This window comes from Amblyomma americanum, chromosome 2 (assembly GCF_052857255.1).
Source record: "Amblyomma americanum isolate KBUSLIRL-KWMA chromosome 2, ASM5285725v1, whole genome shotgun sequence".
NCBI classification, from domain to species: Eukaryota; Metazoa; Arthropoda; class Arachnida; order Ixodida; family Ixodidae; genus Amblyomma; species Amblyomma americanum.
This window is the reverse complement of record NC_135498.1, coordinates 40315653-40330594: the sequence shown is the minus strand read 5'-3', so window position 1 is coordinate 40330594 and position 14942 is coordinate 40315653. Positions and strand designations below refer to the sequence as shown.

The window sequence follows — 14942 nt, the reverse complement described above, 5'->3', positions numbered from 1 at the left end:
GCAAACAGAAGGTTTGCAATTAAAGTCACGAAAGAGATACTGAGCAAGGTCACATTTGAATAACTAATCCTATCATTTGCTCTCGTCTGCGAAAAGGACCCAGAGGCGACTGTTCCACTTTTGAAAAGCGGACAGTGGCGAAAGAAGTAGTGAAATTCAGATCTAAAGGATGGGGCGTCATTTCAGCTATTCAGAGCAATAACCAACCCTCCACGATAAAACAACTGCATAGTATATCTCCAGCAATAACCTCCCGTCGATTCAAACTCGTGACGTCCTTGCCGAAAATCCCGCTAGCCACCGTTTAGTAGTGAATGATGTGTAGTGCAGCCTCTGTAATCCGCGTTTTACTTGCGAAATAGGCCGATTGTCGCGACACCTGTATTTAGTTTTTCGCACTTTTCTAGCTTATCAGAGCGCCGTTTTCTGTGGCAGTGGTATCTGTGATTAGAACGCGGTACCCCGTCGATACAGGCCAACTTCATTTTCTCCTCGGCGTCCCTTTAAAGCATCAAGGTGAAGAAGTAAGGAGAATTTGGAAGAATGAGTGCACTCGTGGGTTTAGTTGCGAGTTTGTTTAACGGTAACGATGACAACTGAATGATGGGTCACGTGAGCTGCGTGTCCCATCGGTCCCGTGATCAACGCGTCATACTACTGCCTATTGGTCGTGTCACTGATGACAATGAATTACCTGATCTTACTGTCTGATGCTGACGACGATCACGAGAATTTAGGAAGGGGGGCATGGTTGTAACTGCTGACGCTGTAAAAGAATAATTCTAATGATGCTACAGGGTGCCCGCCTGATGCCCGTGCCATAATGTGGCTAATAATGGCTGAAAAACTACACCCACTGCGCTGCCCACTGCTACAGGCCCCAATATTACATCAAAAAGCCACGTCAAAACAACTCACACTTCAGTATATATGTTTTTTGGATGCGAGGACAAGATAAACAAACGAAGTTCCCTGTGTAGGCAGCTGTATTTATAAATTTTGTAAATAATATTTGAAGAAGTGAGTTTTTCAAATGTTCAATTTAAATTACGATGATGACATTTGTAAACAAAGGCGATCTTATATAGCATTGGTGTTGAATTCAAATTTTGTGCACGCATCACTGTTGAGTCTCTAACTAAAGAGAAAGCAGTATATATAAACAAAACGAAAAATTCTACAAGGCAATTTTTCATAACATCAAGCTGTAAATGAGTTTGCTCGTTACCTATTCGGTGCGAACCATGCCAGACAAAAGCTCATTTCTTGGAGGCCTCATTAATAAGTTAGAATGACAATAACTTCTCAAATGTTCTCAAGTTCATGTCGACGCATCTTGTCTTCAGCGGTTAAATTTCATTTTTTTTTCCTCGCCAGATGTTCTTATTCGTTTGATTTGTCTTTAAATTCCTTTTTTTTTTCAAGATATCTATGTGTCTTACAGTAATGTTTACTGCGCAATGTTTAATCACAATGCACACCTCCCCTCCCGTGTAAAGACGACCATGTGAGGGCATTTTCGATGTAACATGACCAAATAAACGAATAAATAAACGTTTCTGGTGTTGTCTCAGTAAAAGGCAAGTGACGACACTCAACAGAGTTTTCGTCCATGTCCCAACAAGAAACAATAGAGGAATTAGTAAACCTGGAACGCATACTTAGGAAGAAGATTTATTATTCAGCTCTGTTAATTATTGAGTTTTTTTTGCGCATAACCAAAGTTAAGGGAAAACCGTGGGAAGGTTCCAAACCCACGACCTGCGAATGCTGATGGCCGAGCTGCCCTAGCAGAGTTATATACTTATAAAAGTGTCAATGCGTACGGGTATTTCAATTACCTTATTTATTTTCTCATACTACAGCCTCACGTGAGGCTATGGTAGAAAAAGACAAAAGAAATGGAATCTACAAACACATTAAATTTCGATGGAGGCGATATTCTAAAGCACCGTGTACTGTGCGATGTCAGTGCACGTTAAAGAACCGATTCACAGGTGGTCGAAATTTCCGGAGCCCTTCACTACGGCATCTCTCATAGCCTGAGTCGCTTTGGGACGTTAAACCCCCGTAAACCAAACCAAACCAAACAAACACATTAATCACAGCTGCAGGCATTCTTAGCCACGGTCGCGAATTCCAGAAGTGAAGGCGAAGAGGAAATGACGGATTCAAAGAACAAGTAGACGTGAGAAAATGCACAAAGAGCGTGTGTGCCACCCGGCCAAAATGTTTTCAACTGTGCCCATCGTATTAGTTCTATTAATGGTGTCGATGTGCGAAGTCCCTTGTAAAAGTGTTGCCCGACACTGCATATAAACATTTTCAATTTCCTAACTCTTCCTTGCCAATGCACTCACTGCCACGCCTGAGCAGGCTTTGTTGCGGGTGTTACATGAAAAACCGGACAGGCCACTGGGCACTTTATGTTAAGAATGAAGGAACGAGGCAGCGAATGGATTTACTGGCAGAAACTCATAAGTCTGCCTCATTAAAGAAGTACTACTAAGCACGGCAAGAGAGGAACGTGCCTACGCATTCCTCTGTTAACACAAAAGTTCTGCACAAGCGTGTTTTTTTTTTCCACGGAAAATTGTTTATGGTCAAGTGTTTAGGAAAATCCCCCGAGGTGGAGCAGATGTACTAAGGAAGCAATTACAATTTGTTGAAATTGTTTATCAACGCAACTTTTACGCATATCCCAAATTCCACCATAACAACCAGTATACCCGCAAATTGCTCATCGTGACGCTTGCAGTTTTCCGCTATTTATTGTCAAAAACGCAGCCCACTGGTTTCATAGGCAGTCTTTACTACTCGGCGCGATCGTCGGACAAACTTTAAAAGCAAGATCTCGCTGCGCATTGGAAGATTAGACCATTCCCATCAATATATTCATAACTGTGGTTTCCAATATTCCTCAGTTATCTCACAATTAAAAGTGATGCCCAAGAAAGCTGGACTTGTTTCACGTTCTTGGAAAAGTGCGTAGCATTAGCTATGCACTTAAAAGTGCATTAGCTAACGTGACGATATGAAAGATTCGTCCTCCTCAGAGACAACCAGGCTTCGTAGCCAGTTGTACTCTACCAATACTGGAGTTATAACGTAACAAAGCTATGCTCACAGCTCGTGGCTGTGTTAGAGCTAGAAATGGACGGTATACAGTCGAAACCGGAGTCAGGGCCGCCAGGCTCTAGCTGACATGGACGCTTTTAAAAGAGTGAGGGATATGTGCAGGTGCGCATTGACGCAGTCCGTGAAGGAATGGCAGGCGGCCGTCGCTCTTGATATGTCGCGAATTTATTTTCTTTCTGTTTTCTGAGCCTCTGCTACAGCCACGTAGGCACATGACAAGCGACACGGACTTCCATTAAACCACGAGCGCCTGGCCGGCTTCGTTTGGTGTAGGAATTCCACCGTCCTCGTGACGAACAGCGAACTTCACGGTCATCGCGCTGTACACGCGCGAGTCTGAGGTTGGGAGGTGGAACGCAGCAGCTTTTATCATTTGTATTTTATTATCTTCGAATGCAGCCAGCGTTTTCGATATCGCTGTTGCAGTTAAGTAACAAAAGAACCGAAGCGACAAATGTGGGGATTAAAACAAGGACGCAGCCCATGGTTATTGACAACGCTAGCGAAACACTTGCCTGCTTTATGCAGCGTCTAAACACACCTAGAATGATTTGGTTTGGTTTATGGGGGTTTAACGTCCCAAAGCGACTCAGGCTATGAGGAACGCCGTACTGGAGGGCTCAGGAAATTTCGACCACCTGGGATTCTTTAACGTGCATTGACATCGCACAGTACACGGGCCTCTAGAATTTCGCCTCCATCGAAATTCGACCGCCGCGGCCAGGATCGAACCCGCGTCTTTCGGGCCAGCAGCCAAGCGCCATAATCACTCAACCACCGCGGCGGCTGCACCTAGAATGGTTGTCGCACATTGGGCATTGGTTTCTATAGCAAATCGGGCTCTGCATGTTTGACCTCTTTTTGGTGTTCACATTACACGGAATCCATGTTGCTGGTATGTAGGCTTGTAGGTATGTTGTCGGGATGCAAAATGTCATGCAGGCATAGCGGAATCAGGGTGTAGAAGAGTCTTATGTGAAAATACTGGAAGATATCTATAACGACTGCACAGCTATGATAGTCCCGCGCCGACTCAACGAGAAAATTACAATAAGGATAGGATTTGCGCAGGGAGACATGATCTTGCACTGCTATTCACTGCCTGTTTACAGAAGGTTTTCCAAGGCCTGGATGGGGAACAGTTGGGGATAAGAGTTAATGGAGAATACCTAAGTAATCTGCGATTCGCTGATGACATTGCCATGCTGAGTCACTCAGGAGATGAACTGCAAAGCATTATCAATGAGTTAGGGAGAGCAAAAAGGTGGGTATAAAAATTAACATGCAGAAAAGCAAAGTAATATTCAACAGCCTGGCAAGAGAACAGCAGTTCACAATTGGTAGCGAGGTGCTGGAAGTGGTCAAGGAATACGTCTGCTTAGGGCAGGTAATGAGCGCTGATCCGAATCTTGAGAGGGAACTAAAAGATAAGAATGGGGTGGAGCACATATGACAGGTTCTATCAGATCATAAATGGCAGTTTACCAATATCCCTCAAGAGAAAAGTGTACAACAGCTGTATCTTAACAGCACCCGCCTACGGGGCAGAAACGTGGCGGCTAACTAAAAACGTTCAGCTGAAGTTAAAGACCACGCAGCAAGCTATGGAAAGGAAAATGATAGGTGTAACGCTAACAGACGGAAGCGGGCAGAGTGGGTGAGGGAACAAACGCGGGTTAATGACATCCTAGTCAAAAATCAAGAGGAAAAAGTGGGCTTGGGCAGGGCATGCAGTGCGAAGGCAGGATAACCGATGGTCCTTATTAAGGGTAACGGAGTGGATTCCAAGAGAAGGCAAGCGTAGCAGGGGGCGGCAGAAGGTTAGGTGGGCGGATGAGATTAAGAAATTTGCGGATATACGGTGGCCGCAGCTGGCACAGGACTTGGTTAATTGGAGAGACATTGGAGAGGCATTTGCCCTGCAGTGGGCGTAGCCAGGCTGATGAGGCTTAGCTAAAGTCTGGCGGGAAAAATTGCAGCTGTATTGATTCAGACAATCGAGTATTTCGGACAAACAGGTTAACGACGCGCTCGCATTAAGTTCCTCATTGACCTCCATTGTAATACGACTCTATTATTAGTAGGTGATTTTGAGTGATTTCGTTTTAATTTTGGCTTATTCACTAGCGATTGTTCCAATGCGGTCAACGTCGACGCGCTTACAATTGTAATACCTTACCCCCATGAGTGTTGTGCGCGTTAAGTAAAATCCATGAGGGGCACGAGAAAGAAATCATTAATGACAAATGCGCTAATTAGTCATATGACGTATACGCCAATAATAATTTAATATTCGCGTGCTATTAAAGTACAAGCAGGATATTTTCTTGAAGACATTGTTTTCCCATCAGAATACAGCGTATCTCTTGGAATTAAAGTTTTTGATAGTCTTTTTTTTTTCACAAGAGGATGTGTGGCAAGAGCAAGCTCAGTTAAGTGATACTTTATCGCTTTATTAGGGGCCAACCGCACTGCAATGTATACATGCATAAAAAGAATAAATTGAGGACGATGAAACGATGGGACACACTGTAAGTACTGTATTCATACAGTTATTTATTCCTTGTTTTCACAGAGGTTTCGTCGCGAGCAAGAGAACATTTTGTTTTTGCATCTGATCACCTCCCGACACGACCATTGCTGTCTTCCGGTTGTCAGTGATAGATATATAAAAAAAAACTAGGCATGCTTGGCTTGGCAAGAAAACTAAAGGCTTCATCACGTGATCATTTGTTTCTTAACCCTACTAATTATGCAATACAATAGCGAAAAGCTGAAAATGAGATAAATCCGAAATCCGCTATTTTCGTTTTGTTTTTGCAGATCTGAATCGTCGGGTTCACGTTTCACATCTAAATTTAAACCGCGTGTAGCACACTGACATTTTTAGACACACCAAAATCTGGCTTCTTTTCACCGAACCACGCAGTCGCGGAAAAGGCGCGTTAATTCTCACCTGCCATTCAGCGACGCATGTAGCTTGCCCGGCGCCTTCACTTCACCACCGCACACGAAGAAGAAACAATGGCATTTCCGCGGTACATTTCACTCCCGTACAAAGAAGAAAGGAAGGGAGGGCCTCGCGCTCACAGAACCACAAAAGACATCGGGGCGGCGGCGGGAATTAGTTCCACCAGCCGCCGCAGACGATCAAACTGTGCGAAAAAAGACGCCGCATCGCACAAGAGCAAAAAAGTAGCAGACGACGACACGCTCATTACGAACAGCGACGCAAGAGGGCTTGTAGAGGAAGGAGGGTTTGGGAGGGGGGAGGGGGGGGGGGGGGTACGGCTGATACAGCGAACCAATGAACCAAAACGACAGAAACGAGCAGAAAAGCAAAGAAGCAAAAAAAATGAGATGACAAAACAGAGAATTGGATGAGACGGCGGGCGAAGCGCGAACCAAAAACTAACAAAGGCGACAGGAATGCGTCCTTCGGCGTTCGCCCGAGCCGGTGAGAAAGGAGAACGAAGGGAGTATAAAGGGGGGGGTGGGGGTGGAAAGAAAGAACAAAGTAAAAAAGAATCAACAAGTCGCATGCATGCAGGGCAGTCAGAGCGAGCAGGAAGTAACGTCACAAAAAATAAAAAAGGACAAAAACCCGGCTGCGACCTCGACCCTTTCCCACTCTCTATATGTGTGCTGCAGGCCTCCTCGAATGGCAAGTCATCCATGACGGCTGTGGTGCTCTTCCAGCACGTCCAGCCTCGCAGACTATTATTATTCTCCCGGTTCGAGAGTATGCGAGCACGTACCGCCGCCTAGCTCCGGAAGAGTGCATTTCACTTTCGACACTCTTCTTTCCTCTCTCTCTCTCTCTCTCTCTCTCTCTCTCTCTCTCTCTCTCTCTCTCTCTATGTGCTGAGGCTTTGTTGCGTGCGCGAACGATGTTGTGGTGCTCAATTTGCTATAAATGGCGGAAAACAAGTGTCTTCCGTGGTCTAGCGTACACAGCAGAGCTTCGTTGGAAAGAATAGCTTCGCGAACGTGCCATGAATGTTCGCTGGCTGGTGTTCAGAGTAGGCGAACAAACGTCACAGCACCCAACACCAGCGAAACCATTACGGAACCTAAATTGAAAATACGTTCAGTCGAGATTACTTTCGCTCTTCCCCAGCTGTTTTCATGATAAATGACAGTCCGTATAGTAAATGTCGTGCGTCGTCGTTTAGTCTTTTTGGTTTAGAGTTTTTCGTCATTTTTTTTTTGTGGACTTTCACATGTGTGGCAACCGTTCGACCGGCCTATAGGCATTGTGTTCTCCGAACAGAGTTGCACGCAGCATTGTAAGGATTCCATCAGCACTTCCGTATCATTTTTTCCGGCTGCCGTGGAGTTGCGGGAACTGATAGACTCCGTTCATATTGTGCTATCTCTTCAAAAGGCTTGAATTGAACGATTTAAGAGGGCTACCAACGTGACAAAAATCTTCCTGTATTTTTTTTTATGTCAAGGCAGGCCTGCACACTACTGTTAAATTTAAATCATTTCATTAAATCACTCTGATATTGTATTTGTAGTGATTGGGATCTATGCCTATATTATGCAACTTAATCTGATCTAAGTTCCCTCACATAGACCGAAGACAATCACTATTTTGGACCCTTTTCCCGACACAAGTCCGGAAAACCGCTTAGTTTTTCCCCACGTCTTTTTTAGTGTTCTTTTTCATTAATTTTTGGTATCCGTCTCGAGTAATGAAGGCCAAAGCGCAGGATTTTTTCAGTTACTACCCATTGTTTGTTATGCTTTTCCGCGATTTGCCACGCATTTCAAGCAGTGGCGTCTAGTATAATAAGTCGGCAGTAATCATCGCCTCCTCCTACGTGTTAAAAGAAATAAAAATTCGGAATCCACTTTCAAGTTTTACTCAGTCAGAACGCGCTTCTTAATGGAGGAAAAGGAAACTAACATGTAAACTGCTAGCATGAACTTCTATCACGTACTTCACTTTTACAAATCAGGCTCTAATGCCATGTCAACCTGACTGTCGTATTTACTTCCGAATCATTCTATCCGTCCTACACGTCAACACCCTAAAGCAAATTGAGGTTGGAATGTCGTACAGGTCGGCCAAAGAAAGCTCTCTACAACGGCGCAGTATCAAGCGCGTTCCCAGAGTCAGCGCTGTACTTGAACCAAGCAAAAATACGAGTGTCAAGACGCACTATAGTGCGTGTTGACAGAGAAGACACCAGGTGGAGCCACCTTCATTTCTTTCTGTTAACTTTCCGCAGACCAGCTAAATATCTGCAGAGTAAGCGACGTCAAGCATTAATGGCAGTAATTCATCGATAAACGAAGAAACGATAGTGCGAACACGCTGTGAGTGAGATGACGGAACGGAGAGGGTAAGGGCTGATCGCCGCGTTGTCCTTACCTCTTAATCTTTTCACGCGATTTCTTGAATACAGGGCATGCGCAGAACAACAGAGCAGTAGCAGTGGCAGCAACTCTTGTACTTCGAGAAAGCTTGAATGCGGCCGTAAAGAAATGATTTCCGCACTAGCATCGATCGCCCTGTTGTCTGTCTGTTTATAGTTGGCTGTGGTGTTGATCTTTCGTCGAAAATATCTTTAGTTCGAAAAATTCCCGTGCCTCCTAATTCCTAAAATTCCCCGAAAACTCGTGAAGAATTCTTTTTCCCTATAGACCCAGTTCTAGATCAGGAATTTCACAAAAAAAGGTATAATTCCTCGAATGAAAAATCACAGGTCCCAGGGTGCGGTACGCCAGGTGCTGGGCAGGCCAAGATGTATCAGGGGTGCCTTTCTCCACAACTTTCCCGCTTGTATTAACTGTACGTTATGCCAAGTCAACTGCGTTGAACTGAATGCATCGGCACTGATATCTTTGTAGCTAATTGGCGAAGCAAGGAATCTGTTTTGACCCACACGCCCTCTGTCTTAAGTTCCCTTTTCTGCAGACATTGTACATGGGGCCGATAATTATTCAGGAGAACACGCAAGATTAGTTACAACAAGAGGATATAAATGTAGCATGCGGCGTCGAATCATGTTTATTTCTTCAGGCACATTTCAGAGCGCATCTTTAATTTAGCGCTCTTATTTTGAGGCTCAGTACTAAGAGAAAAATATAATGAAGTGGTACGTCACCTCGCAAGCCTCCATGTCGCAGGGCTCCACGTAGACTTCTTCCACGACGATCTGAAAAGAGACAAAAGTAGACGGGAAAAAGTTACGGAATGAACGCGAAAACAAAAAAGAAAACTCGCGAGAACGTGCTTGCGGTTTACGGCCACCTGAGAGCGGCTGCACGATTATCAAGGAAAGAGGATTCCAAACCCGGCCCTCTGGAGTCTTATGTACCCAGGGCAATTTTCAGAAAAATGCGCGAACTGCGAACTTAGGGCCACCTTGGACCACATACTGTGGGAATGTCCTCATGCTCCCCGGGAGGGACGAGGTATTAACACAAAAGATCAATGGGAGACCTTACTACTGAGCTCCGACCCGGCGACTCAGTTACAACTCGTCCGACTGGCCGAAGCCGCCGCCGAGAGTCAAGACCTTTCGGCCGTCGTCTAGGCGGGTAGCCCTCTGGCTACCCTCTTTCTGTTGGATATTAAACGTTTTCCTATCCTATCCTATCCAAATACCCTCTCGTCAGAAATATGCTCCAATGTGGACAATGCCGCATTAACGAGCAACTCTGGAAAACAGGAAAGTTCGCGAGGGGGGGGGGGGGGGGGGGCGAGGTGAATGCGGTCTTGTGTGTACAATTGACGACTTTGTTGAAAACTTCGAGACTGACGAGTAGCTCTGCTTAGCCACAGATATCTTAAGCTGACTCTTTTTTTTTCGCCATAGTAAACATACATTCTGGCTATCGGTGAAATCTGCATGTTAGCCATCTTGATAGCTCAGTTAGATGAGTCGCAGTCTGGTGGTGGTTCACTGCTCAGTCCCTAGGCCAGAATCTCCTTTCCTCCTGATTACAAAGATCTCAGGAAGTTGCAGTGTGCATTTTTAGTGGCGCGACTGCGCTCAAGGAAATAATAACTACAATAATTAGCGGAAGTAGTTGTCAACTAAAACTGCTGGTTATATAGAAGATATTTATTCCATATTGAGGAATTCCTTTAAATATAATGGATCGAAAAAAAGCTAAGCACATCCCGTCGAAAAGGACATGTGAGACCTTTACGTTCCTCAGATTCAACCCTCTATAGGGCATCTAAAATGCGGTACTAGTTGAGGACATGGGAATACTCAGAATAAGCACACACACACACACACGGAAACATAATCCTCTTGGCAGTTCTTAACAAAGTGGCATCAAAGCACCGCCTTCGAGAGCGAAGTGAAGAAAGTGAACCCCGACAACCCGTTACCTACACTTAGTGTTGGCTGCGCAAGTCATCAATCTTCGGAATAGAGTACCAACGGGAGGATTATTCCTTCTGTTCTCGCATGTGAAACTGCTACAGTAGCACCTGTATGTGACGAGCGTTTGTTCCAAATATAAGTGAAGTCTCCGGCGTTCTTGCATTCATTCCTCCTCCATCGCCCACAAATAAGCAGGGCGGATAAAGACAGTTTTTATGCAAAGATGCAGGTTTGCATCGAATTTCCGCGATGGATGATGTCCACTGAGAACCGACCGAAGAGCAAGCGTTCGGCCTTCACATTGTACGGAACTAGATGCCAGTTGCATAAAAAAGTTTCTTTGCAGATACAAACGCAAAATTCGATAACATACAGGAAGAAAGAGTCTGAGGCTGACACAAAAGGGACCTCCTGAAGGAAAACAAACGTACGGGTCCTGTTTTGTACACTTTTTTTGTTGTCTGTGGACATCCAGTCCTAGACCTGTGCCTAAAAGCGGTTCGAGCTTCGCCCTGCCCCGCCGCGGTGGCTCAATGGTTAGGGCGCTCGACTACCGATCCGGAGTTCCCGGGTTCGAACCCGACCGCGGCGGCTGCGTTTTTATGGAGGAAAAACGCTAAGGCGCCCGTGTGCTGTGCGATGTCAGTGCACGTTAAAGATCCCCAGGTGGTCGAAATTATTCCGGAGCCCTCCACTACGGCACCTCTTCTTCCTTTCTTCTTTCACTCCCTCCTTTATCCCTTCCCTCACGGCGCGGTTCAGGTGTCCAACGATATATGAGACAGATACTGCGCCATTTCCTTTCCCCCCAAAACCAATTATTATTATTAGCTTCGCCCTAAAGCTCAGGCTTAGAAATGAAAGACTATGCAGACGGACAGAGCGGACAAGACACATCACGTGCATCTGTTGTACTTCAGGAGGTCATCCTTATATCCTGAGCCCCCGTTCTGTCTTCTTCCTACTGGCCTGCTGTATTCCTGCAGTACTCGCACACTGCTCCGTGGTCAGCCTACGGGGAACCACGACGAACCGGAAACGGAGGCAGAGAAAGAGAGAGAAAAATATCTTTATTCAAACATAAAGTCCGGCATTATGGCTTGTTACGTCTCGCCTTCGACGCGCGGTATAGCCGGCGCGGATGCAACGGACGCCGCGGCTTCGTTCATCGCGGCCGCAACGCCTCCCGCCAAGCGCGTCCAGGCAGGTTTCAGTGCCACGTGTCGTCGTGCGTGCGTGTGTGTGTGTGTGCATGTTTTGCCCACGCTTGTCAAAGCGCGGCAGCCGGGGAGAGGAGCTCTCCAACTGGGAGGCGAGGAGGTCTGACCGGCGCCGGCCTGGCGGACGCGCCCGTCACGCCTGAACATGTTCATGCGTCGCCGTCTTGTGCGACTCATCCCAAGCCGCTCCCTCTTGCCCTCGACTCCGTGGGTATAAAGCGAGCTGCCCCGGACGCCAACGAGAGACTTCGATTCCTTCCTTCGAGTAACGTGGTCGCCCTGACCGGCTGCTCTTTTGAGATGCCAGAATAAACAAGTTGTTCTGTTGCCAGTCGACTCATCCTTTGCCGGGACCTTCGGATGTTTCCTGCTTTGCCCCAGGCCGCCAGGCCAACGCTACCCTTGGGGCTTGCAACCCAAATGCAACAACAGGTTGCCAGCGGTGAGATCCCGACAACGGAGGCCAGCAGCGAAGATATGCGGTCAACTGTATGCTGAGCAGCACAACGACCATCCGGGAGCAGTGCAACGAGCCCTGTGTGATGACTGGTTGCCTGCAGCGGAACGACTGCGCTGAATTCGTGGCTGCGAGGTTTGGTGAGTGCGGGACTTTCTTCTTCTGAGTTTTGCCAGGCTTTTGTTAGTGTCAGAAACAGAGCTGGTAATTGTGGTTGTCGTTGCTGCCGGGTTAGTTTGCGGCAAGACAATAGTAGGCAGTAGAGAAAGCAGCATTCGGAGCAGCCATGGATTTGAAGTCGTTGCGCAAACCGAAATTGCTGGAGCTTGCAAGAGAGTTGGGTCTTGATGTCTCAGACAAACTCAGAAAACCAGAACTGCTAAGGGCGATTCTTGAGTTGGAGGCTGAGGATGACGAGCTGTCGGAATGCCTTGAGACCATTGAGGAGAGGGAACAAAAAGAAAAAGACGAGCGCGAACGTAAAGAACAAAAAGAGAAAGAGGAGCGCGAACGTAAAGAGCAAAAAGAGAAAGAAGAGCGCGCTTTGGAAATCAAGCGTCTCGAGGTAGAGATGGAACGCGCTCGTAATGGAAGTCAGGCACACGGTGCAGGAGAACGGGTATCGTTCAAAATGACTGACCTGATGCGGCCGTTTAAGCTTGGAGAGGACATTGGTTTGTTCCTGGTTAACTTTGAGCGAACGTGCGAGAAGCAGGGGTTCTCTCGGGAAACGTGGCCACAGCGCTTGCTCACTTTGTTACCCGGCGAGGCGGCCGACGTAGTCGCTCGCTTGAAGAGAGAGGAGGCAGAGGATTTCGACCAAGTGAAATCGAGTCTGCTAAAAAAGTACAGGCTGTCAGCGGAGGCGTTCCGTCGGAAGTTTCGGGAAAATGAAAAAGGCAGAAATGAGTCATATACAGAGTTTGCCTACAGGCTTATGTCAAACATGCAGGAGTGGCTCAAAGAAGAGAAAGCGTTTGGTGACCACGAGAAAATTCTGCAGTGTTTCGGGCTGGAACAGTTTTATAGTCGGTTACCTGAGAACGTGCGGTACTGGGTCTTGGATAGGCCAGACGTTAGTACAGTGGCTAAAGCCGCCGAGCTAGCCGAGGAGTTTGTGACGCGTCGGGCTCGCGGAGCTAAGGACGGTCAAAAGGGTGAATTTGGCTCCAAGTCTGAGAGGCCGAAGTTCACACCCATGAGAGCAAGGGGGGACACGCGTAGTGCGGATGCGAGTGAAAGCAGTCCGACCGAACGTAAGGAGACGGCGGCAGCCGAAGCCGAACGCAGAAAGCGGTTCGAGAGGAGGCAAGCGCGCGTGTGTTATACGTGCCAGAAGCCGGGTCACTTTTCGGCGCAGTGTCCAGAAACAAAAAGAGAAGTCGTGTGTTTGTCATTATGTAGCACTGACGAGATCATGAAGCTTCTCGAGCCTTACATGCGAGACTTCCTCGTGAACGGGAAAGAGTGCCGAGTGCTTCGTGATTCCGCAGCTACAATGGATGTAGTTCACCCCTCTTACGTAGAACCCGATATGTTCACGGGCGAGCGCGCATGGATCAAGCAAGCCGTGGAAGCTCATAGCGTGTGTCTGCCCGTAGCAAAAGTGCTTATTGAAGGACCTTTCGGAGCACTTGAGACGGAGGCCGTAGTGTCATCTAGGCTGCCCCCCCAGTACCCGTATCTTTTTTCGAACAGGTCCGATCACCTCCTGCGCGAGAAGGGGCTTTTGTTTGGTGAGGCTAGCGTTCAGGCCTTAACCAGACCGAGAGTTCGGGAGCTCGCTGCAAAGGCGGTGGTTGCGGGGCCGACGTTGTCGAACAATGAAAAAGGGTCGGAGGCGCAGCAAGCTGATATTCCGAGCACGTCAGAACTGGATAAAATTGAGCCTGTAGCATTGAAGGCACCAGGTACTGGAGAGGAAATGCCCGACAAGGAAAAGTTAGAAGAGCTTCCGGTCGAGCTTCCGGGACTAGGCGCAGTGACGAACAGGGAAGACACTGATCAGGTCATTAGTGACTTACTCAGTAAAGCACAGCTGTCGCCTGAGCAGAAAACCGAACTACACCAACTCTTACAAGAGTTTCAAGGTCAGTTCTCTGAGAGGCCTGGTAGGACTTCTGTCCTTACTCATGATATAGAACTTACCTCCCCAGAGCCAGTACGATCCAAGGCGTACCGGGTGTCACCCCGCCAGCGCGATATTATGGAGGCTGAGGTAAAGAAAATGCTACAGCTCGGTGTTATTGAGGCGGGTGAGAGTGATTATACCTCCCCCTTGATTTTAGTTGAGGTACCGGGCAAGGAACCTCGTCCTTGCGTCGACTACCGCAGGCTTAATTCCATCACTAAGGATCAAATTTATCCGATCCCTAACATCGAGGAGCGCCTTGAGAAAGTTAGTAGCGCTCAGTTTATTTCCACCCTAGATCTTGTCAGGGGTTATTGGCAGGTTCCACTTACAGAAGAGGCTAGTAGGTATGCGGCGTTCATTTCACCAATGGGAACATTCCGTCCTAAAGTTTTGAGTTTTGGTTTGAAGAACGCGCCATACTGCTTTTCAAGCCTCATGGACAAAGTGTTGCGGGGACAGGAAGAATTCGCTTTATCGTATTTAGACGACGTAGCGATATTCTCCGCCTCCTGGTCTGAGCATATGGCACACTTGCGGGCAGTGCTAACCCGCCTGCGCGAAGCGGGCTTGACAGTCAAGGCTCCCAAGTGCCAATTAGCACAGGCCGAGGTTGTCTACCTCGGTCACGTGATTGGACAGGG

At 47.2% G+C, this 14942-nt stretch overlaps 1 protein-coding gene across 6 annotated transcripts in view; it reads right to left on the bottom strand.

Annotated features, from left to right (window-relative positions):
- LOC144121069 (uncharacterized) overlaps positions 1 to 14942 on the bottom strand; it is a 205302-nt gene that overhangs the window by 115146 nt on the left and 75214 nt on the right. For 5 of the 6 annotated variants that reach the window (XM_077654010.1, XM_077654006.1, XM_077654008.1 and 2 more), the window contains exon 2: positions 9258 to 9308. In XM_077654010.1, coding sequence (XP_077510136.1) covers positions 9258 to 9308 — 51 coding nt within the window. Of the gene's footprint in view, positions 1 to 6094; positions 6298 to 9257; positions 9309 to 14942 lie in introns of those variants that run through there. The other variant, XM_077654011.1, reaches the window with a different exon arrangement.